Below are 23,876 nucleotides of genomic sequence, written 5' to 3'. Positions count from 1 at the left end.
TTGAGACAGAGTCTCACCCAGTCACCCAGGCTGGAGTGCAATGGTGCAATCTCGGCTCACTGCAACCCCCGCCTCCCAGGTTCAAGCAGTTCTCTGCCTCAGCCTCCTGAGTAGCTGGGATTACAGGCACCTGCCACCACACCCAGCTAATTTTTGTATTTTTAGTAGAGACAGGGTTTCATCATCTTGGCCAGGCTGGTCTTGAACTCCTGACCTTGTGATCCACCCGCCTCGGCCTCCCAAAGTGCTGAGACTACAGGCATGAGCCACCACACCCAGCCCTGGGAATCCTTGTTTTCTGAGCAGTAGATCTTCACAGTGGGCTTCAAATATTCAATAAACCATGTAGTAAACAGAAGTGCTGTCATCCTGGCCTTGTTGTTCCCTTTCTAGAGTACAAGCAGAGCATAATTAGCATAATTCTTAAGGGCCCTAAAATTTTCAGACTGGTATATGGACATTGGCTTTGACTTAAAGTCAGCAGCTGCATTAGCTCCTAACAAGGGAGTCAGCCTGTCCTTTGAACCACTGAAGCCAGGCATTGAAGTCTCCTTTCTAGCTATGAAGGTCCTAGATGGCATCTTCTTCCAATAGAAGGCTGTTTTGTCTATATGGAAAATCTGTTGTTTAGTGTAGCCACCTTCATCAATGATCTTAGATAGATTTTCTGGGTAACTTGCTGCAGCTTCTCCATCAACACTTGCTGCTTCATGTTGTACTTTTATGTTACAGAGATGGTAGCTTTCCCTGAGCCTCATGAACCAACCTCCGGTAGCTTTTGACTTTTCTTCTGCAGCTGCCTTACCTCTCTGAGCCTTCATAAAATTGAAGAGAGTTAAGGCCTTGCTCTGGATTAGGATTTGGCTTAAGGGAATGTTGTGGTTGGTTTGATCTATCCACACCACTGAAGCTTTCTCCATATCAGCAATAAGGCTGTTTTGCTTTCTTATCATTGGTGTGCTCACTGGGGTAGCACTTTAAATTTCAAGAAGTTTTTTTGTTTGTTTGTTTGTTTGTTTTGAGACGGGGTCTCCCTCTGTCACCCAGGTTGGAGTGCAGTGGCATGATCTTGGCTCACTGCAACCTCCCCTCCTAGCAAGACTCTGTCTAAAAAAAATTGAAAAAACTATCAATATACCTAACTGAAATTCATTATGAGAAGAAAAGTAACTAAAGGTGAAAAAAATCTTCACATGGTTTTTTCTCTCTCCCTCCCTCCCAAAATAATAAATGCTATTTATTTATTTATTGAGACAGTCTCACTCTGTCTCCCAGGCTGGAGTGCAGTGGCACCATTTCAGCTCACTGAAACCTCTGCCTCCTGGGTTCAAGCGATTCTCCTGCCTCAGCCTCCTGAGTAGCTGGGATTATAGGCGGCCGGCAACAGGCCCAGCTAATTTTTTTTGTGTGTGTGTATTTTTAGTAGAGACGGAGTTTTACCATGTTGGCCACGCTTGTCTTGAACTCCTGATCTAGGGTGATCTGCCTGCCTCGGACCCCCAAAGTTTTAGGATTACAGGCGTGAGCCACCACGCTCGGCCTCCCTCAGTAAATACTTCAAGAAAGTCTTGACAAAATAGTCACTGTACTAGTCCATTTTCATACTGCTATAAAGAACTGCCCAAAACTGGGTAATTTATAAAGGAAAGAGGTTTAATTGACTCACAGTTCAGCATGGCTGAGGAGGCCACAGGACACTTACAGTCATAGTGGAAGGTGAAGGGGAAGCAAGGCACCTTCTTCACAGGGCAGCAGGAAGGAGAAGTGCCAAGTGAAGGGGAAAGAGCCCCTTATAAAACCGTCGGATCTCATGAGAACTCACTCACTATCACAAGAACATCACCCCCATAATTCAGTTACCTTCATCTGGTCTCTCCCTTGACATGTAGGGATTATGGGGATTACAATTCAAGATGAAGTTTGGGTGAGGACACAAAGCCTAACCACATCAGTCCACCCCAACCCCTCCCAAATCTCATGTCCCTTTCACATTTCAAATCCAATCATGCCTTCCCAACAGTCCCCCAGAGTTTTAATTCATTCTAGCATTAACCCAAAAGTCCAAGTCCAAAGTCTCATCTGAAATAAGGCAAGTCCTTTTCACCTATGAGCCTGTAAAATCAAAAGCAAGTTAGTTATTTCCTAAATACCATAGGGGTACAGGCATTGGGTAAATACACCTGTTCTAAATAGAAGAAATTGGCCAAAATGAAGGGGCTTCAAGCCCCATGCAAGTCCAAAATCCACGAGGCAGTAATTTTTTTTTTTTTTGAGATGGAGTTTTGCTCTTGTTGCCCAGGCTGGAGTGCAATGGCATGATCTCATCTCACTACAACCTCCATCTCCCGGGTTCAAGCAATTCTCCAGCCTCAGCCTACCAAGTAGCTGGGATTGTAGGCACCCGCCACCATGCCCAGCTAATTTTGTATTTTTAGTAGAGACAGAGTTTCACCATGTTGGCCAGGCTGGTCTCCAACTCCTGACCTCAGGTGATCCACCCGCCTCAGCCTCCCAAAGTACTGGGATTACAGATGTGAGCCACTGTGGCTGGCCAGTCAAATCTTAAAGTTCCAAAATGATCTCCTTTGACTCCATGTGTCACATCCAGATAATGCTGATGCAAGAGAGGGGCTCCCACAACTTTGGGCAGCTCTGCCCCTGTGGCTTTGTAGGGCACAGCCCCTCTCCCCACTGCTTTCACAGGCTGGTATTGAGTGTCTGCAGCTTTTCCAGGTGATGGTGCAAGCTGTTGGTGGATCTACCATTCTGGGGTCTGGAGGACAGCAGCCCTCTTCTCACAGCTACACTAGGGAGTACCCAGTGGGGACTATGTGTGTGGGGGGTCCAACCCCACATTTCCCTTCCTCACTGCCCTAGCAGAGGTTCTCCATGAGGGCTACATCCCTGCAGCAAACTTCTGCAGGGATATCCACACATTTCCACACATTGTCTGAAATCTACGCAGAAGTTCCCAAACCTCAATTCATGACTTCTGTGCACCCGCAGGCCCAACACCACGTGTAAGCCACCAAGGTTTGGGGCTTGCACCCTCTGAAGCAACAGCCTGAGCTATACGTTAGCCCCTTTTAGCCAAGGCTGGGATGCAGGACACCAAGTCCTGATACTTCACAAAGCAGGGAGGCCCTGGGCCTGGCCCACAAAACCATTTTTCCTCCTAGGCCTCTGGGACTGTGAGGTGAGGGGCTGCTGTGAAGACCTCTGACATGCCCTGGAGACATTTTCCCCATTGTCTTGGTGATTAACATTTGGCTTCTTGTTACTTATGCAAATTTCTGCCCTGCTTGAATTTATCTCCAGAAAATGAGTTTTCTCCTTTTTACTGCATAATCAGGCTGCAAAATTTCCAAACTTCAATGTTCTGCTTCCCTTTTAAATGTAAGTTCCAATTTCTGATTATGTCTCTCAAGTTCAAAGTTCCACAGATCTCTAGGGCAGAAGCAAAATGGCGCCAGTCTCTCTCTTTGTAAAACACAGCAAGAGTCACCTTTACTCCAGTTCCAAACAACTTCCTCATCTCCACCTGAGACCACCTCAGCCTGGACTTCATTGTCCATATCACTATCAGCATTTTGGTCAAAGACATTCAACAAGTCTCTAGGAAGTTCCAACTTTCCCACATCTTCCTATCTTCTTCTGAGCCCTCCAAACTGTTCCACCCTCTGCCTGTTGTCAAGTTACAAAGTCAAGTCCACATTTTTGGGTATCTTTATAGCAGCACCACACTCTCTGCAGTACCAATTTACTGTATTAATCTATTTTCATACTGCTATAAAGAATTGCCTGAGACTGGGTAATTTATAAAGGAAAGAGGTTTAATTGACTCACAGTTCAGCGTGGCTGGGGAGGCCTCAGGAAACTTACAATCATGGCAGAAGGTAAAGGGGAAGCAAGGCACCTTCTTTCAAGGCAGCGGAAAGGAGAACTGCCAAGCGAAGGGGGAAGAGCCCTTATAAAACCATCAGATTTGTGAGAACTCACTCACTATCATGAGAATAGCATAGGGGAAACTGACCCCATGATTCAATTACCTCCACCTGGTCTCTCCTTTGACATTTGGGGATTATGGGGATTTCAATTCAAGATGAGATTTGGGTGGGGACACAAAGCCTAACTGTGTCAGTCACTAAGTAAATATATTCAGCCATATGGCTGGGCGTGGTAGCTCACACCTGCAATCTCAGCACTTTGGGAGGCCAAGGAAGGTGGATCACTTGAGGTCTTGACAGTTTGAGACCAGCCTGGCTAACATGGCAAAACCCCATCTCTACTAAAAATACAAAAATTAGCTGGGTGTGGTGGTGCATGCCTGTAATTCCAGCTACTCAGGAGGCTGAAGCAGGAGAATCGCTTGAACCCAGGAGATGGAGGTTGCAGTGAGCCAAGATTGTGCCACTGCACTCCAGCCTGGGTAATGGAGTGAGACTGTCTCAAAAACAAAACAAAACAAAAAACTCAACCATATTCTATCACAGGAGTCCTTAATATAATAATACTATAATTCTTCAATTCAAAGACATATATTTTCATCTTATTACCGTACTCCAGTTGTATCTTAACAATTGATGGCATGGCATGGTAAAATTGGCAGAATTTTTTCTTTACAGCACATAAAATAATGTGTCTTAGACTTAATGAAATGTGGTCTTAAACATAGACTAGGAGAAGCATGTAAAGATAAAGCAAATTGATAATCTTCAATAAACCTGACAAAAAACAAGCGATGTGGAAAGGATTCCCTATTTAGCAAATGGTAGTGGGAAAACTGGCTAGCCATACGCAGAAAACAGAAACTGGACCCCTTCCTTACATCTTATACAAAAATTAACTCAAGATGCATTAAAGGCTTAAATGTAAAACCTAAAAGCATAAAAACCCTAGAAGAAAACCTAGGCAATACCATTTAGGACATAGGCATGGGCAAAGACTTCATGACTAAAACACCAAAAGCAATTGCAACAAAAGCCAAAACTGACAAATGGGATCTAATTAAGCTAAACAGCTTCTGCACAGCAAAAGAAACTATCATCAGAGTGAACAGGCAACCTACAGAACCGGAGAAAATTTTTGCAATCTCTCCATCTGACAAAGGTCTAATATCCAGAATCTACAAGGAACTTAAACACATTTACAAGAAAAAAAAAAAAAAACCATCAAAAAGTGGACAAAAGATATGAACAGACCCTTCTCAAAAAAAGACATTTATGCAGCCAACAAACATATGAAAAAAAGCTCATCATCACTAGTCACTAGAGAAATGCAAATCAAAACCACAATGAGATATCATCTCACAACAGTTAGAATGGTGATCATTAAAAAGCCAGGAAACAACAGATGCTGGTGAGGCCGTGGAGAAACAGGAACGCTTTTACACTATCGGTGGGACTGTAAATTAGTTCAAACATTGTGAAAGACAGTGTGGCGATTCCTCAAGGATCTAGAACCAGAAATACCATTTGACCCAGCAATCCCATTACTGGGTATATACCCAAAGGATTTTAAATCATTCTACTATAAAGACACATGCACACATATGTTTATTGCAGCACTATTTACAATAGCAAAGACTTGGAACCAACCCAAATGCCCATCAATGATAGACTGGATAAAGAAAATGTGGCACATATACACCATGGAATACTATGCAGCCATAAAAAATGAGTGCATGTCCTTTGCAGGGACATGGATGAAGCTGGAAACCATCATTCTCAGCCAACTAACACAGGAACATAAAACCAAACACCACATGTTCTCATTCATAAGTGGGAGTTGAACGATGAGAACACACGGACACAGGGAGGGGAACATCACACACTGAGGCCTGTTGGGGGTTGGCGGGGGCAAGGGGAAGGAGAGCATTAGGACAAATACCATGCGGGGCTTAAAACCTAGATGACAGGTTGATAGGTGCAGCAAACCGCCATGGCACATGTATACTTATGTAACAAACCTGCATGTTCTGCACATGTAACCCAGAACTTAAAGAGAAAAAAAAAATAGGTGGGACACGGTGGCTCACGCCTGTAATCTCAGCACTTTGGGAGGCCAAGGCAGGCAGATCACCTGAGGTCGGGAATTCCAGACCAGCCTGACCAACATGGAGAAACCCCATCTCTATTAAAAATACAAAATTAGCTGGGCGTGGTGGCGCATGCCTGTAATCCTAGCTACTCAAGAGGCTGAGGTTGCTTGAACCTGGGAGGCAGAGGTTGCAGTGAGCCGAGATCATGCCATTGCACTCCAGCCTGGGCAACAAGAGTGAAACTCCGTCTCAAAAAATAATAATAATAATAATAATAAATAATAATAATTTAAAAAAGAAATGCTAATTTAAAAAAGATAAAGCAAATTGAAATGAAAAACATATATATATCCTCCCTAACTATTATTTAGTATTGGTTGGGAACCAGTGTTATTCTCTTTTGGTAAATAAAACTAATTCAGGATGATATTTAACCTCTTTTAGGGGCCATAAATCTCTATTTCATAAAAATTAATGCTCTATGTTCCTAGGAAAAAAATGTATAAGGCACACACATATGTACATTTGTATATTATTTAGGGATTTGCAAGCCCCTATACCAAGCATCTATGGATCCTAGATTAAGAATGCTTGACATTTATAGAACAAAGACAATTATAGAACAATTTATAGAACTTTAGACAATAATAGAACAAAGTTCTAATATTCGAATGGATCTCTGCAAACAGGTATTACAATATAAATGTAATTTAAAGCAAATGTAATCACCAGCACATACACACAGGAAAGCTAGTGTTAATACATTCTTTAAGTCCCGGGGCTGGAACCAAGGTTTGGTTTGAAGAATGGTATTGCTAATCAAAATTAATGTCTCATCTAATTCAACCAAGAACTTTGGGAGAATAACTCTCCTTTACCCTTACCTTAAAAACCTCTTTTGTGTGTTTATTAGCAAAAGCATAATAAGTGCCATTCATTTCAAAAAATTAAATGCTATAGACATAGTATTAAAACTAGTAATTCAGCAAAGGTGGTGATACAAGATAATCAGATTTTCTTTTCTTTCTTTCTTTTTTTTTTTTTGAGATGGAGTCTCACTCTGTCACCCAGACTGGAGTGCAGTGGTGCAATCTCAGCTCACTGCAACCTCCACCTCCCAGGTTCAAACGATTCTCTTGCCTCAGCCTCCTGAGTAGCTGGGACTACAGGCACCTGCCACCACACCTAGCTAATTTTTGTACTTTTAGTAGAGACGGGTTTTCACCATATTAGGCAGGCTGGTCTTGATCTCCTGACCTTGTGATCCATCTGTCTTGGCCTCCCAAGGTGCTGGGATTACAGGTGTGAGCCACCACACCCAGCTGATGATCAGATTTTCTTTTGCTATCTTGCCTAACTCCACTGTGGGGGATTGTTTGATACCTAAATGTTGCAAGTTATTTTAAAAGGAAGATAAATTAAAATCATTTTATGTGTTGTAGTAAGTACTTTTTCCCCCAGAATTCTTTAAGCAATGCAAATGTTCAAATATGAAAACAATCATGCATAATAAGGAATTTAATATCAGATGATGATACTACCCAGAAACAGTTAATAAATGCCCAAATTAAAACAGGCCTTACCTGGTAGAGATTTGTTATTCTTTAAAATAATATTTAAAAAATATATGTAACATTTTAATTTAACCAACTAAGAATATTTAAGGTTAAATAAAAGTTATTTGTAGTGATCATTAATAATTTAATTCATTACCGTATTTCAATGTGAGGGATGTTTCAAATAGTAAGGCTGCAATCAGCACATCTTCTTTAAGCACTTTGTTCCTTAAGTTCAGTCGTGCATGGGCTTCAGATAGGAAAACGCTAAAAAAGAAAATAGTTGCCAAAGAAAATATGTTGATATTATAAAAATAATATATATTTTGGCAGGAACAAACCGAGATATATATGAACCTTAGCCACACCTAAAGCATATTCTTACTTTAAAAAAATTTTTAGTTTCTTTTCAAAGGATTTTTTTTCCCCACCGACTTAAAGAGACTGTTCCAGAACAAGCCAGTATCCTTTTGGTTTCCATCCTGGCTTTTATTTATCATTCCACACTCCCCTCCCAAAGTTTTGTTCAGATAAATACACAGTTGGGAAAATTAATCTAACTAAATATCTTTTACAGACAAATCCTTGACTTTTTCTTTTAGTCCTTCATTTATCTAAAATCCTCATAGGTTTGCAAGATTTTTGTTTGCAATTTCAGCATTGGAAGAGATCTTGGAATTCAAAGTTCAAACTTTCATCAGAAAACTAAATTTCCTCTACAACATCCTGGGCTATTCATTTTCCAGTCTCTTTTGGACCTCTCCTAGCATTCATGGCTTCATGAGGCAATCCGTTCCTTTATTTTTAATTTTTTAACCAGCTTCCATTACCTGAAAGATCTCCTTCAAGCAAATGTGATGTATCTGAATGACTGCTGAACTTGGGAATCAGAAAACCTAGGCTGAGTCTCTAGAATTTACTAGCTGTATTACTTTGTATAAATCATTTAATGTATGAGATTTTTTGAAACTCAGCTGTAAAAGGCAGATAAGTAAAGGCATTTGAAAGTTTTGCAACTAACTATAACCATAACTAACTATAACCAAGATTCTATCAATCTAAGCTAAAATTAGTTTCACTGCAATTTCTACCCACAGGTCTCTTGTTCTGTCTTCTGAGACCTCTTAATATGATGCTCTTCAGATATGCAAAGATAACTTTTCGATTGCTCCGTGTTTTCTCTCCTCCAAGTTAAATATTTCTAGTTCCTTTACTATGCTATGAGACATAATTTTCAGCTCCTCACCATGATGGCTACTCTCCTCATGACCTAATTTGGTTAATACTCCTTTTCAGTGCAGTACGACAGCAGTTTTGACCGTCACAGTAGAGATAAGGCATAACTAGCATTTTGTTGCTCTTGATATATATTCTATTAATATGACCCCAACTCTCAGTATTATTAATAGCCATATTACATTATTTACTCTTATTAAACATAAAAAGAATGAAATATCAAATCCTTTTCATATCTTTTCATATTAAGCCACATTACCATTTTCTCATCAATTCACACTTATACTAGGGAGTCTGGGCATCTAACAGAGGGCTTTACATTTATCCTATTAACTTTCTTCTTTTAGATTAAGATCACAGTTCAAGCTTGTGAAGTTCTCTCCAATATTGCTCATTTATAAACGTAATTATCATGTCTCTGATATCCTCATCCAAGATCCTTCTAAAAATGTTGGCCGGGACAGAATATGTATAGAGCCTTTAGAAAGTATTGTTCAGCTCCACTTCTCTAGAAAAGCAAAGATGCTTGTGATTAGGTACCTGTCTGTAGAAATGGCAAAAAAATTCAAGGTTTATGACTCTTCTAGCTAGGGGTTTATTTACTCTGCTGTTTCACAAACCACCCTTAGTATTTATTTCTACAATGTGAAAAAGTAGAGTTATCATATTAAAATTAACTACTTTATTTTTGAAATAATAGCTGCATCACAGCTTCACTGTGTTGTGATGTAGCAGTACCATAGTTTAAACAGTCCCCTACTGATAGACCATTTCTTTATTTGATATAGTATTAAAGTGTAATCTCAAAATAATTGTTAAGTAGAACCAGGAGTAAAATAATTCATTAAATAAATAAATAAATATATTGTTAAAACTGCAATATAAAATAAGACAGATGAAGAACTGGCAGAAAATGTCAAGTATAAATCTGTAAGATTTAGACATGTTTAGTTAATTTCCCCAACTGTATATTTATCTTCATAGAGCTGAAAAAATGCTAAAGATAAGCCAAGTAGAAGTCAACTCTTTGATAAATGTTTCAAAATGGAAAACAGAATTACATAATGCTTTCTGTTTCCTGAAGTAACATTTAAAATACTCAGATCAAATTACACTGTTTGCTTTTTTTTTTTTTTTTTTTTTTGAGACAGAGTTTCACTCTTGTTGCCCAGGTTGGAGTGCAATGGCCCAATCGCAGCCCACTGCAACCTCCGCCTCCCAGGTACAAGTGATTCTCCTGTCTCAGCCTCCCAAGTAGCTCAGATTACAGGCATGTGCCACCATGCCCGGCTCATTATTTTGTATTTAGTAGAGACAGGGTTTCATCACGTTAGTCAGGCTGGTTGTGAACTCCTGACCTCAGGTGATCCACCCAACTTGGCCTCCCAAAGTACTGGGATTACAGGTGTGCACCACCGTGCTTTAAGAGTTCTATTTTCTCATAATGTTCTTTTCTCTATAGTAAAAATATGTTTTGTATTTGAACTCACATAGTCTCAGTTTACATATGAAAATATATATATATATATATACATATATATATATATATATATATTTTTTTTTTGAGACAGAATCTTGCTCTGTTGCCAGGCTGGAGTGCAGTGGCACAATCTCGGCCCACTGCAACCTCTGCCTCCAGGGTTCAAGTGATTCTCCTGCCTCAGCCTCATGAGTAGCTGGGACTACAGGCATGTGCCACAATGCCAAGCTAATTTTTTTTGTATTTTTTTGGTAAAGACAGGGTTTCACCATGTTGGCCAGGCTGGGCTCAAACTCCTGACCTCAGGTGATCGCCCCACCTTGGCCTCCCAAAGTGCTGGGATTATAGGCGTGAGCCACTAGGCCAGGCTTTTTTTTTTTTTTTTCATTGAGAAGGGGGTCTCACTCTGTCACCCAGGCTGGAGTAAAGTGGCATATCTAGGCGCTCTGCAACTTCCACTTGATGGGCTCAAGCAATCCTCCCACCTCAGCTTCCTGAGTAGCTGGGACTACAGGCACCTGCCATCAGGCCCAGCTAGTTTTTTGTATTTTTGGTAGAGACAGGATTTCACCATGTTGCCCAGGCTGCTCTGTTTGTTTGTTTGTTTGTTTGTTTTAAATACAGATGAGGTCTCACTATGTTGCCCAGGCTGTTCTCGAATTCTTGAGCTCAAGTGATCCTCCCACCTCAGCCTCCCAAAGTGCTAGGATTACAGGTGTGACCCACTGCACCCAGCCCCGAGGCTGGTCTTGAACTGAGCTCAAGCCACCCGCCTGCCTCAGCCTCCTAAAGTGCTGGGATTACAGGCATGAGCCACCGTGCCTGACCAACACCCATATTTTTTTTCTTTTTTGAGACAGAGTCTCACTGTGTCACCCAGGCTGGAGTGCAGTGGCATGATCTCAGCTCACTGCAACCTCTGCCTCCCGGGTTCAAGCAATTCTCCTGCCTCAGCCTCCCAAGTAGCTGGGACTACATGAGCGCACCACCACGCCCAGCTAATTTTCTGTATTTTATTAGAGACAGGGTTTTACTGTGTTGCTCAGGCTGGTCTTGAACTCCTGACCTCAGGCAATCTGCCCTCTCGGACTCCCAAAGTGCTGGGATTACAGGTGTGAGCCACCGTGCCCGCCCAACAGCCACATTTTTAAAAACAAGGATTTGCATTTGAAATCAGTGCACTTTTCCCAGACATATCTCATACGTGGCATCCAATAAAAATCAGTTTAGTAAAAAAATTATTAGAGATTAAAATGATGTAACATGATATAACAAAAGGAATTGTGAAGCCTTTAGTCCTTTTGGAACAAGGCCATTTACAAACCAACCAACTAGCAATCAAGCAGAGAAACAAGTGAAATAGGTAAATTAGCAATTTAATTAAACACATCATTTGAAACTCAATGCTGATTTTAAAATCTTGAATTGAATACCTACAGATATTTTAATGCAGATGCTGACAGCTTTGATCCGCATACAGAGCCTGTTCTGATTCTGCGACTTGCTAGATAATAGCCATGGGTCATTCTTTCTGCTTCCAAGCTGAATTCTACATTCAAATTCTTTGCAAAAGCCAATAGCTAAAAAGTGTGAAAAATCCAAGATAATCAAGCTTTATTATGGAATCAATATAACAGAAATCAAAAGTATACTGGCACTTTATTTTTACAAGTTTGCATATTTTATTACATAAAAAAGAGTAAATGTCTGGGGCCATCCTGAAGTCACTGAACACTTTAAATCACAGTGTTATACTTGTAAACGATATTAAAGTTTACCCAGAATAATCTCCTCCCTCTCAGTGCAGAAATGTTCTGTGCAATATATTTGAATGACTTTACAACGTCTTTGCTCCCAGTGAAAGGCTCACCTCCCTCAGAAGCTAACTTTCCTTTGAATAGCTTTAATTCTCTGACAGTTTTTTCCTCGTAAGTTTCTCTCATTGGCCTAGAGCTACTTGCCCTCCTTACTTCCCTTCCTTCCTTTTAAAGAACACAACGTTTGGTATGAGGGGAAACATTGTGTTAACTGCTTTGAAGGTGGGCTTTGGTGATTGAGTAAGATTTGGGTAGAGAATAATTCTGCAACACATGATTATCACTGTTTTTTTCTGAGTTTTGTGCTTTTTTTTTCTTTCAGAGTCAGTGATTCCTAGTTCCCATAGTTCTTCTCTGTGACGTAATTTCCAAATTTTTTACTATCCTAGTTATTTTCTAGTTTTTTCAATTCAGATAACTGCAGGAAAAATTAACTATAATAAGGTTACTGTTTTTTTCTGACACTACCTACACCTGGAGAAAGGTTGCTATTAACTATAAAATTTATATGGTTTTTTTTTTTTTTTTGAGACGGAGTTTCGCTCTTGTTGCCCAAACTGGAGTGCAATAGCGCAAACTCGGCTCACTGCAACCTCAGCCTCTGGGGTTCAAGCGATTCTCCTGTCTCAGCCTCCCGAGTAGCTGGGATTATAGGCGCGTACCACCACCCCTAGCTAATTTTTTGTATTTTTGGTAGAGATGGGGTTTCACTATGTTGGCCAGGCTGGTCTCAAACTCCTGACCTCAGGTGATCCGCCCACCTCGGCCTCCCAAAGTGCTGGGATTACAGGCATGAGCCACCGCGCCTAGCCTATTTTATTTATTTATTTTTGAGACGGAGGCTTGCTCTATCGCCCAGGCTGGAGTGCCGTGGCACGATCTCGGCTCACTGCAAACTCTGCCTCCTGGTTCAAGTGATTCTCCTGCCTCAGCCTCCTGAGTAGCTGGGACTACAGGTGTGCGCCACCATGCCCAGCTAATTTTTTCTTTCTTTTTTTTTGTATTTTTAGTAGAGACAGTTTCACCATATTGGCCAGGCTGGTCTCGAACTCTTGACCTCAGGTGATCTGCCCGCCTCAGCCTCCCAGAGTGCTGGGATTACAGGCGTGAGCCACCAGGCCCGGCCTAAAATTTATATTTTAAATTTAACTTTTAAAAAAGCATAGAGACAGCTGGGCACGGTGGCTCACACCTGTAATCCCAGCACTTTGGGAGGTCGAGGTGGGTAGATCACGAGGTCAAGAGATTGAGACCATCCTGGCCAACATGGTGAAACCCTGTCTCTACTAAAAATACAAAAAAAATTAGCCGGGTGTGGTGGCGGGCACCTGTAGTCCCAGCTACTCAGGAGGCTGAGGCAGGAGAATCACTTGAACCCAGCAGGCGGAGGTTGCAATGAGCCAAGATGGCGCCTCTGCACTCCAACCTGGTAACAGAGCGAGAGAAGAAAAAAGAAAAGAAAAGCATAGAGACATGTCCTAGATTGGACATGTCCTGGATTGGATGTATATCCTGGCTTCTTTGTTTTCTTTATTCTCCACAACTCTCTCCAGGCTTTCATAACTGGATATACTATTAATAGTATCAATAACCCTCTCTAAGTTCTCTCTAAGATGGCATGATGATGAGCCACCAATATCCTCCTTCAGGAAAGGACTTGTTGCCCCAGCTACTGAGAGTGCTGTCAGCCCCTTCAGGGATTGCCTCAGGACAGTCCACATCACATGAGTGATTGAGGCAGAAGTGGGGGAGGACATTATAAAGTCCGTAGGTATTGACAGAAAAGCCCTCTCAAATACACATTGGCACACTAAACTCCATCTCAGTCTGTGTTCTGGAGAGCTCAGGCTGCAACAAATTCCATCCACTTTGATTTGTGTAATAGACAGATTTATCTTCCAGAGAAACCATTTTTACTATTTCACTTTTTACTATTTTACAATTCACTCTACAACTGTTCTCTATAGTCTGACAAACCAACTATAAAATCTTTTGCCTGTGCAAGACTTATTGTAAATATGCCAAAATCCTATGACTCCAAAGTACAATTTTTGCTCCAGTCAAGCTGGTCTTATCGTTTTCCATGTATACTAATTTCTACTTTTAAGTCTTTACTCCTACTGTTAATTCTACTTGGAACACCCATCTTTTGTGCATCTAAATTTTACCCTTTCTTACAGCCCAACTAATGTCCAGCCTCCTCCATGAAGTTTTCCCAGCTCCTGCATTCTACATGGATATCTTCCTTTCTGAATTCCTAAAATACCTGAGTCAGCACCACTTAGCTTAGCACTTAAATTGTTCCTTAACTATTTTATGTATCTTTTTTTTTTTTTTTTTTTTTTGAGACGGAGTTTTGCTCTTGTCGCCCAGGCTGGAGTGCAGTGGCACAATCTCGGCTCACCTCAACCTCTGCCTTCCGGGTTCAAGCGATTCTCCTGCCTCATCCTCCTGAGTAGCTGGGATTACAGGCATGCGCCACCATGCCTGGCTCATTTTGTATTTTTAGTAGAGACGGGGTTACTCCATGTTGGTCAGGCTGGTCTCCAACTCCCTACCTCAGGTTTCTGCCCTCCTCGGCCTCCCAAAGTGCTGGGATTACAGGCGTGAGCCACCTTGCCTGGCCTGTATCTTGTTTTTAATCTCAATTAAATGATAAACTAAAGAGAAAGTTTATATATCTGTGAGAATATAAAAGAATGGAAATAGGCTCATATTTGTGAAGTATTCAGTAAATACCTGAATAATTAATAAATCTAGATTGTTTTGGCTTCTCAGGTAAAAAAATGGGCAACATTTGTCAGGGCCATTAGCCTGTCCATATTTAGTACCCTAACTCCTACAGACTACTTTTTTCCTATATAATAAAACCAAAACCAAAATCTTATTATATTATAAATGTTATTCTTTTTTCTATTCTAATCTATGTGAATAAACAATATTCATAATTCATTTTTAAGACGATTTCGCCTTTCAACCTTTTACTCATGCAGTATGCTCACTCACAAGGAAGATAGATATGAAAAAAAATTTTAATGACTCAGACCTCCACTTTCTGATATTCCCTGCCTTTTATCTATCATACCCAGACAGGTGAACTCTACTTGGACAGATTTTTGAGTAGTTAAAAAGGTTTCAGTTGTAAATATGTGAGCACCTTTAATAGCTATGAGAATTATTACTAAATTTACATCACTTACTCTCAGGTTCTCTGAACATGTCACATATGTTTTGATAATGTCAGGGTAATTAATTAAAATGGGTTAGTGAATCATGCTATATATCCCCTAAAGTCAGGACTCGAAGGTATTCATCTAAGGACAATCCCTTTGAATAGACAGTAAAATGTAAATAACTGTATATAGCCTATTATAATTTTCTATAGAAAAATTCTATGTTGGTTTTCTTTCGTTGAGATTCTTTCAGCTGTGCTGATTTGGACAATGGTACAAAAATAAACTGAAAATTTTAATATTCATTACCTAACACAGTTGTTTCTTTAATTATAGCCCTAAATAATTCTAAATAATTTCTTTCTTTTTTCTTTTTCTTTTTTTTTTTTTTTTTTTTTTTTTGAGACAGGGTCTTACTCTATCACCCAGGCAGGAGTGCAGTGGTGCGATCTCGGCTCACTGCAACCTCCAACTCCTGGGTTCAACTGATTCTCCTGCCTCAGCCTCCCGAGTAGCTGGGATTACAGGTGCCACCACCACGCCCAGCTAATTTTTGTATTTTTTGGTAGAGACGGGGTTTCACTGTGTTGGCCAGGCTGGTCTCGAACTCCTGGCCTCAAGTGAGCCACCCGCCTGGGCCTCTCAAAGTGCTGGGATTATAGGCATGAGCCACCACACCAGCCTAACCCTAAATAACTTCTATGCAATGTCCTTAAAATGTTTAAAAGCTGGAACCAAGATGGAATAAAAGAATCCTAAATAAAGAAAATCCAGCACTCAAAAGGACTTCTATATAATTTGAGAAACATTAGCACAGGCATTCTGGGTAACCGTTTTATCCACCTTTACCTTTTCAAAATCTTCAGTTGTGAACTGTCTAGAAGCTGCATAAAACAGCCCTTCAGGATTAATGGCTTTGTTCAAAGTGTGTTGCACAGTAGGAAGAAATGGGTGGCAGGGAGATGACTCATTGCAGTTAATCAATAAACCAAATGCCTCCACAAGGTTAGCTGGAATCAAACTGCAATCCTACATCAAACCAAAAGGTAATAGGCAAACATTAAACTTTATAATTTTCACAATTTGGAAATAATTAATTACAAAGTAATTATTATATGTTGTTATTATTAAAGTTATTTATCATATTAATTATAATTTAAGGTAATTTTTTAATAATCTGGGAACTTTTTGGTGATTGATTTTTTTTAAAGCCTCTTTAGTGAGTATTTTCTTATACATTATTCATTAAAGACTCTCTAGTTACCTATTCAAATAGTAATTTCCAGTGAGCAGATATCTGATCTACATGGTTAAAAAACATTACAATTTTTAAACAACTGGGTCATCATGTAGTTCTGGTACTCAACAAAGTATAGAAACAGGTTAATAACAAAAATATTAAGATGTATTAAAATTTATGACTTAATTCCTTGAACAACATTCTAACAATAAAATATACATATACCTTACCATCTGACCAATTAGAGTGTTGATTTTCTGTGCATTTCTCCTTGAAGATGAATCCATATCAACAAAAGACCAAAAACTGCACTGAACTGGAAAAGTCATCTGTTGATCAATATCCTCCCCAAACTTCTTTCCTGGGATGTACACTGTGATGCTTCTGCTCTCCAGAACTAAGTCAGAAGACATTATCCATTTGTTATTTAAGTTCATTTTGGTCTAAATGTCTACAAATTGCTAACATATTATTATATATAATTATACTGTGTAGACTTTGGATAGTGAAAGAAAGTAAATTTGACTGTTTTGCAAGACAATGCTCTAAGTTCTGCCATAAAAAATATGTATTTGAAGCCTTATGTGTCCCATGACTTGATGAGAACCAGGAGTCCAAAGCATGTAGCTGGAATTGTGGCTGGGCACCCGAGTGGACTAGGCAGGGGGCTAAGAGATTGGTCATATAATACAGACTTACAAGAGAGGCTAAAATTAAATCCTGTTCTTTTATGTGGGGAAAATGATAGAAAGCAGGCCATCCATGTGGGAGTGAGAGAGGAAAAGACAGAGATAATATGAACTACAATGACTGGGGGGAAATATATCTCAAATTCAACATGTTCAAAGCCAAATTCATTGTCCCCTCACCTCCCACTTAAAACCTAAACAAAAAATATGGAGCACTTTGGGAGGCTGACACGGGGGGATTGCTTGAGCCCAGGAGTTTGAGACCAGCCTGGGCAACGTGGCAAGACCCTGTTACTACAAAAAATTAGCCAAGCATTGTGGGATGTTACCGTGGTCCCAGCTACTTGGGAGGCTGAGGTGAGAGAATTGCTTGAGCCCAGGAGTTGGAGGGTGCAGTGAGGTATGATGACACCATTGCACTCCACCCTGGGCAACAGAGTAAGACCCTGTTTCAAAAAAAAAAAAAAAGAAAAAAAAAAAAAAAAGAAAGAAGAAGAAGGAAGAAGGAAGAAGGAGAAGAAGAAGAAAGAGGCCAGGGCCATCGCGGAGGACCACGTATCATTTGATTCCATTTATAGTCAGCCATCTATATCCAAAGGGTCTGTCTGCAACTGTAGATTCAACCAACCACTGATGAAAAATATTCAATAAATAAATAAAACAATAACAACAATAAAAAACAACACATTATAACAATTTGCAAAGCATTTACATTGTATTGACTATTATAAGTAATCCAAGGATGATTTAAAGTATATGGGAGGATGTGCATAGATTATATGCAAATACTCTGCCATTTTATATAAGGGACTTGAGCATCTGTGGATTTTGGTATCTGCAGAGGCCCTGGAACCAACCCCTGGAGAATACTGAGGGAAGACTGCCTATGCAATGTTCAGAATAGGCAAATACACAGAAACAGAAAGCAAACAGTGTTTGCCAGGGACTGTGAGGGAGTAGGTGACGGGAGGCAGGGACTGGGGGTTGACTGCTAATGGGTATGGGGCTTCCTTTTGGGGTGATGAAAATATTCTGAAGTTAGTGGTAATAGTAGCACAACTCTGTGAATATTCTAAAAAGCACTTAACTGTACACTTTCAGTGGGGAATTGTATGATGTGTGAAATCTCAATAAAACTGTTACAAAAAATATAATAGTAGTATTGCCATTCTAAATAAAGAAAAATTAAAATTTTATATTGACATAAATTTTACCTTTTATCTTTATATTGTACAATACTTTTATCTTTATATTGTATAATGCAAATATATGGGCATTTACCTCATAAGTGGAACCAATAGTATTTTGCATATGCATATGTATTTTGTTTTTACCAGAACAGTGGAAATGCTGCACAAAACAATTTTTATTTTACTTCTTGATATGCATACATTTCACCAACACTCTCTACCTTCAGCTTACTGATAAGTGAGGAAGGACTGAGAAGACAAGGAACTATGGATTTGCCCTATCTTTCCCTTTCCTCCTGTGTCATTTTCAGTGTAAGTGGTTGGCAAATACAGGGAAGCAACCAAGTAAGAAAGAGTATGATATGGCTACTTGGTCATTTGTGTTTCTTGAAAGGCCTTTGCCTTCTTTCTGTATTAGAAGTACGTCTAGTTCAAATGAAAAGCATGGCCACTTGGGGTTATTAGCACTCCCTCTTACTCAGTTGAAAATGTGTTGATGTGGAAATATAAGCACTGGCTTATAGTGCACCCATGACACATGGGAGTCCAGCAACAATCAGAGAAAGTACAAATTAAGTGTGTTATGAATGCTGCATAGTGATCACAAATGCTGTATGAAATAGGGCAGGAAGGCACAGTAAAAACAGGCATCCATGTGTCTCCTCTACTCACAGTCAAGTGCCATTATCTCGTTGGACTTCCTTACAATACAAAGATAAAATTATTAAAAATTTGAATATGATGACAGCAGAGTTTTAAACCAAATGCCAAGTTCTTGTGGGGAGAGGACATACTAGCAGGGCCAACTTCATGAGTGTGGAACAAGTGCAGTTGTACTGAGGCCCTCCTCTGTAGCAGCCAGATGTTCCACCATCCTTTGATGAAAAAAACTCCTTTTCCCACTGACTAGCTTTGGTGCTGTAGTCAAAAATCAATTGACTATAAATTGTGGGTCTAGTTCTACACTCTCTGATATGGTTGGCTCTGTCCCCACCCAAATCTCATCATGAACTCCCACGTGTTGTGGGAGGGGCCTAGTGGGAGGTAACTGAATCATGGGGGCAGGTCTTTCCTGCACTGTTCTCATGATAATGAATAAGTCTCACAAGATCTAATAGTTTTAAAACGGGGAGTTTCCCTGCACGAGCCCTCTTCTCTTGTCTGCCACCACGTGAGATGTGCCTTTCACACTCTACCATGATTGTAAGGCCTCCTCAGCCATGTGGAACTGTAAGTCTAATAAACCTCTTTCTTTTGTAAATTGTCCAATCTCAGGTATGTCTTTATCAGCAACATGAAAACAGACTAATACACCCTCATTTTGTTTTTATTGCTTTTTTTTGTAGAGATGGGGTCTCAGTGTGTTGCCCAGGATGGTCTAGAACTCCTGGCCTCCAGCAATCCTCTTGCCTCAGCCTCCCAAAGTGCTGGGATTCCAGGTGTGAGCCACTGGGCCCAGCTAATTTCTGCATTCTCTTATAAAGTGAAGCAATATGCTATGTGCCCTGAGCACACTTGTACATTCATGCTGGTATGCCAAGAAGGCAAGGTTCTGACTACTCTTTGCCCAGTCCATGGCTGTCCATATCCTTGCTAGTTATAAATCTTGCCCAACCAGTATTACTCTAATACAGAACCAGACAATGACATTATAAGGAAAAAACCCTACAGACCAATATCTCTCATGAACATAGATTTAAAAAATCCTCAACAAAAATAATAGCATATCAAATCCAACAATGTAGAAAAAGAATTATACACCATGACCAAGTAAGCTTTATCCCAGGTATGCAAGGCTGGTTCAATATTCAAAAATCAATTAATGTAATCCATCATATCAACAGGCTAAATGAGAAAAATCATATGACTGATGATGGCAGGAGGCAGACAGGTTCCTGGGCAGATAGGGGCAGGTCCCTGGTGGAACCCAACCTTCAGGCAGGAGACAGCCTGAAGCCTGAAAACCAGGCTGCCAGTTCTGGGTGGAGTCCACCACCTGGAGTGAGAACTTCCTTGATGCCTTTCAGCCAATCAGATGGTGCTTTTTCTGGGCCCACCCATGGACCAATCAGCATGTACTTCCTCCATTCTTAGCCCATAAAAACCCCAGACTCAGCCGGACTCAAACACAGGTTGGGACTACCCGCCTGGGGGTACGAGCTACCCACTTCAGGTCTCCTGTCCACTGAAAGCTGTTCTCCCATGCAATAAAACTCTTCTCCCCCTTGCTCACCCTCCAGTTGTCCACATAAGCTAATTCTTCCTGGACGTGGAACAAGAACTTGGGACCTGTTGAATGGCAGGTGTGAAAAGGGCTATGACATTCTCCTGGCAGGCTTGCTGAGCTGCAAGTGGGAGCGAAAAGGGCTGTAACACTTTCCTAGCCAGCTCACTGAGCTGTGAGTGGTGACACACTCTTGTTTGCTGGACTGCAGGAGTGAAGAGCAATGACCCTTCTGGAGGCCCAGACCTCAGGATTTCCTGAGTCAGAGCTGTAACACTATAATCCTCCTGCCTTCTGCCAGCCTTGGGTGGCTGCCCCACAACAGAAAGTGGCGATGGGCTGGGCCAGCCCAGGAGCCACAGGCTGGAGTGAGGCAGTGGACTGAAAGAACTGTTAACGTGTGCCCTACCATCTGCTGAGCTGTGGGCAGCAGGAATGAGAGAGCTGTAGCATGCTTCCCTGCAGTCCCTTGGGGCTCCACCATTGCTGGTGTCTCCAAGTTTTCAGGTGCCATCCCGTTCCCCTCATCCAGACACCAGGGCCCTCGGTAGAAGCCACTTGCAGTATGCCTGTTCCAGCTACAGCCTTGCATGAAGCCAGCACCTGTGCCAGCCCCTGGAGCTGCCTGCCCTGCCACAGCGGCTGGTGTGCCTGGCTATGTGCAGTGGCCGGACCCTGTGCTTGCTCACTCACACACCCCTTGCTGCTCCGCTCCTGGCTTATCCTCAGCAGGCATGGGATCTGGACTGGTAGTGTGAGCCAAGTGCAGCCTGCCAGGCTGAGTGAGCAGAACAAGCCCAGCAGGCAGGAGTGAAACTCAAGCAGAGGTGCTGCTGGACATAGAGGTTTCTGGCTTGAGAAGCAACACCTGAAGGATCCTGTGGCATGATCATATTAACAGAGGCAGACAAAGCATTTGACAAAATCCAATATCCATTTATGATTAAAAAAACCTCTCGGAAAATTAGGAATAGAGAAGAACTTCCACGGATAAAGAATGTCTACAAAAAATGTACAGCTAACATCATACTTAATGGTGAGAAACTTGAAGCTTTCCCACTCAGATCAGGAACAAGGCGAGGATGTCCTCTCTCAACACTACTTTTCAACTTTATACTGGAAGTGGTAGCTAAGGCTATCACTAGACAAGAAGAAGAAATAAATCTGGTCCATTACAAGCTCATGTGTTAGCACACTGAGAGCAAAGGCTAAAACTGGGCATTTGCACATTAAATTTCTGTTTAGCTTATAAAACCAAAATGAGAAATGCCATCTAACATAATTTCTCAAACCCTCAAACAACTGCAATACTATCTTAACTGTTAAGTATCTCAACATGGATGAGAGTATAGGTTAAACAGGTGAAAATTAATTTAAAAAATATTGTTTACCTGTTTGAAGCTGTTCAAGTTTATCTTTTTTGTGTGAAGCCAAGTCTCCTATAAAGCAGATACCACCTTTAGCTAGCAAAGCACTGCCAGCCTGAATGCTAACTGCTCCAGTTCCATACTTATTCCTGGATAGAGTGGGAAAAATTTCAGTAGAGACTAGATGACGTATACCACGGGGGACAAGGTTTATGCTAAAATTCAGAAGCCTAGGGAAAAAAAAATAAACTTTTCATTACTATTATTTAATTTTCAAAAGTCACAATGTATTAAATTTAATTTTATTCTGTGTTTACTGAGCACCTGTGATACACCAGCTATTGTGCTAGGGATAAAAATATATATGACTAACATGGTAAAATCCCGTCTCTACTGAAAATACGAAAATTAGCCAGACGTGCTAGTGCATGCCTGTAGTCCCAGCTACTCAGGAGGCTGAGACACAAGAATCATTTGAACCTGGAAGGCAGAGGTTGCAATGAGCCAAGATCGTGCACTCCAGCCCGGGCGACAGAGTGAGATTCTGTCTCAAAAAACAAAACAAAAAAATATATACGAGACTTGGACCTTAACTTGGAAAGCTCACAGTCTAAAAAGAGAGACATAAAAAACTAAAACACAATGTGATAAGTACTAAAAAATGTCTTCATCCTGGTGACAGAGCAAGACTCCGTGTAAAAAAAAAAAGTCTTTAGAACATCCATGGTGGCCAGGCATAATGGCTTACAACTGTAATCCCAACACTTTGGGAGGCCGAGGCAGGCAGATCACTTGAAGTCAAGAGTTCAAGACCAGCCTGGCCAACATGGCAAAATCCTATCTCTACTAAAAACACAAAAATTAGGTGGGCCTGTAATTACACGCCTGTAATCCCAGCTACTGGGAGGCTGAGGCAGGAGAACTGCCTCAACCCGGGAGGTGGACATTCCAGTGAGCCGAGATCACTTCACTGCACTCTGGCCTGGGTGATGGAGCAAGACTCTGTCTCAAAAACAACAACAACAAAAGAACATCCATGGGAGTATTATTTCTTCCTGGAAGGGAGTCAGAGAAAGTTACAGAGAGATGACATTTGAATTAGGCCTTCTTCTTTTTATGGATTGCTTTCTTTTGCCTATTCAGAATTTTTGCATTAGGCTTGCTAGTGTCCCATCAAAACTATCACTCTGCTGTTTCTGTCATGGCAATTATGGGGTTTTTTGTTTGTCTTTGTTTTCTTTTGTTCTGTTTTGAGTCTCTCTCAGTCGCCAAGGCTCTAGTGCAGTGGCGTGATCTCAGCTCACCGCAACCTCCGCCTGTCACTAGGCTGGAGTGCAATGGAGCAATCTCAGCTTCCAACCTCCACCTCCCAGGCTCAAACGATTCTCCTTCCTCAGCCTCCCAAGTAGCTGGGACCACAGACACAAGCCACCGTGCCTGGCTCAATTTTTTGTGTTTTTTGGAGAGACGGGTTTCACCATGTTGCCCAGGCTGGCCTTGAACTCCTGAGCTCAAATTATCCTCCTGCCTTGGCCTCCCAAAAAGCACTGGGATTACAGGCTTGAGCCACTGTGTCCAGCCAAATTTTTTTTTTCTCTTAAGAGACAGAGTCTCACTCTGTCATACAAGCTGGAATGCAATGATGCAGTCATAGCACACACAGCCTCAAACTCCTGGACTCATGCAATCCTGCCTGCTTAGTCTCCCAAGTAGCTGGAACTACAGGCATGAGGCACCTGCCTGTCTCATGGCAATTGTTGATATGTCATTTTGGTTTCTAACCTCTTTGCTAATTGCCTCAGTCTCTTCATATCCCAAATTTAAATTCTGAAAAAGGAATATGATTACCTTAGCTTAGCTTTCA

The 23,876-nt window shown here is 41.1% G+C and overlaps 1 protein-coding gene across 24 annotated transcripts in view; it reads right to left on the bottom strand.

Annotated features, from left to right (window-relative positions):
- MCMDC2 (minichromosome maintenance domain containing 2) overlaps positions 1-23,876 on the bottom strand; it is a 121,653-nt gene that overhangs the window by 79,265 nt on the left and 18,512 nt on the right. For 13 of the 24 annotated variants that reach the window (XR_008536915.2, XR_010159262.1, XR_010159261.1 and 10 more), the window contains 5 exons: positions 22,037-22,242; positions 16,773-16,939; positions 16,152-16,331; positions 11,750-11,892; positions 7,754-7,863 (listed from right to left, as the gene is read on the bottom strand). Coding sequence is in view for 19 of the 24 variants with exons in the window: in XM_001161853.7 (XP_001161853.2) it covers positions 7,754-7,863; positions 11,750-11,892; positions 16,152-16,331; positions 16,773-16,939; positions 22,037-22,242 (806 nt within the window). In the remaining 5 variants the exon portion in view is untranslated. Of the gene's footprint in view, positions 1-1,632; positions 2,113-6,557; positions 7,424-7,753; positions 7,864-11,749; positions 11,893-16,151; positions 16,332-16,772; positions 16,940-22,036; positions 22,243-23,876 lie in introns of those variants that run through there. The other 11 variants (XR_010159263.1, XM_054657356.2, XM_054657354.2 and 8 more) reach the window with 4 other exon arrangements.

Source organism: Pan troglodytes, chromosome 7, assembly GCF_028858775.2.
Source record: "Pan troglodytes isolate AG18354 chromosome 7, NHGRI_mPanTro3-v2.0_pri, whole genome shotgun sequence".
NCBI classification, from domain to species: Eukaryota; Metazoa; Chordata; class Mammalia; order Primates; family Hominidae; genus Pan; species Pan troglodytes.
Note: the sequence above shows the minus strand (reverse complement) of the source record. Positions and strands in the feature narration are given on the sequence as shown.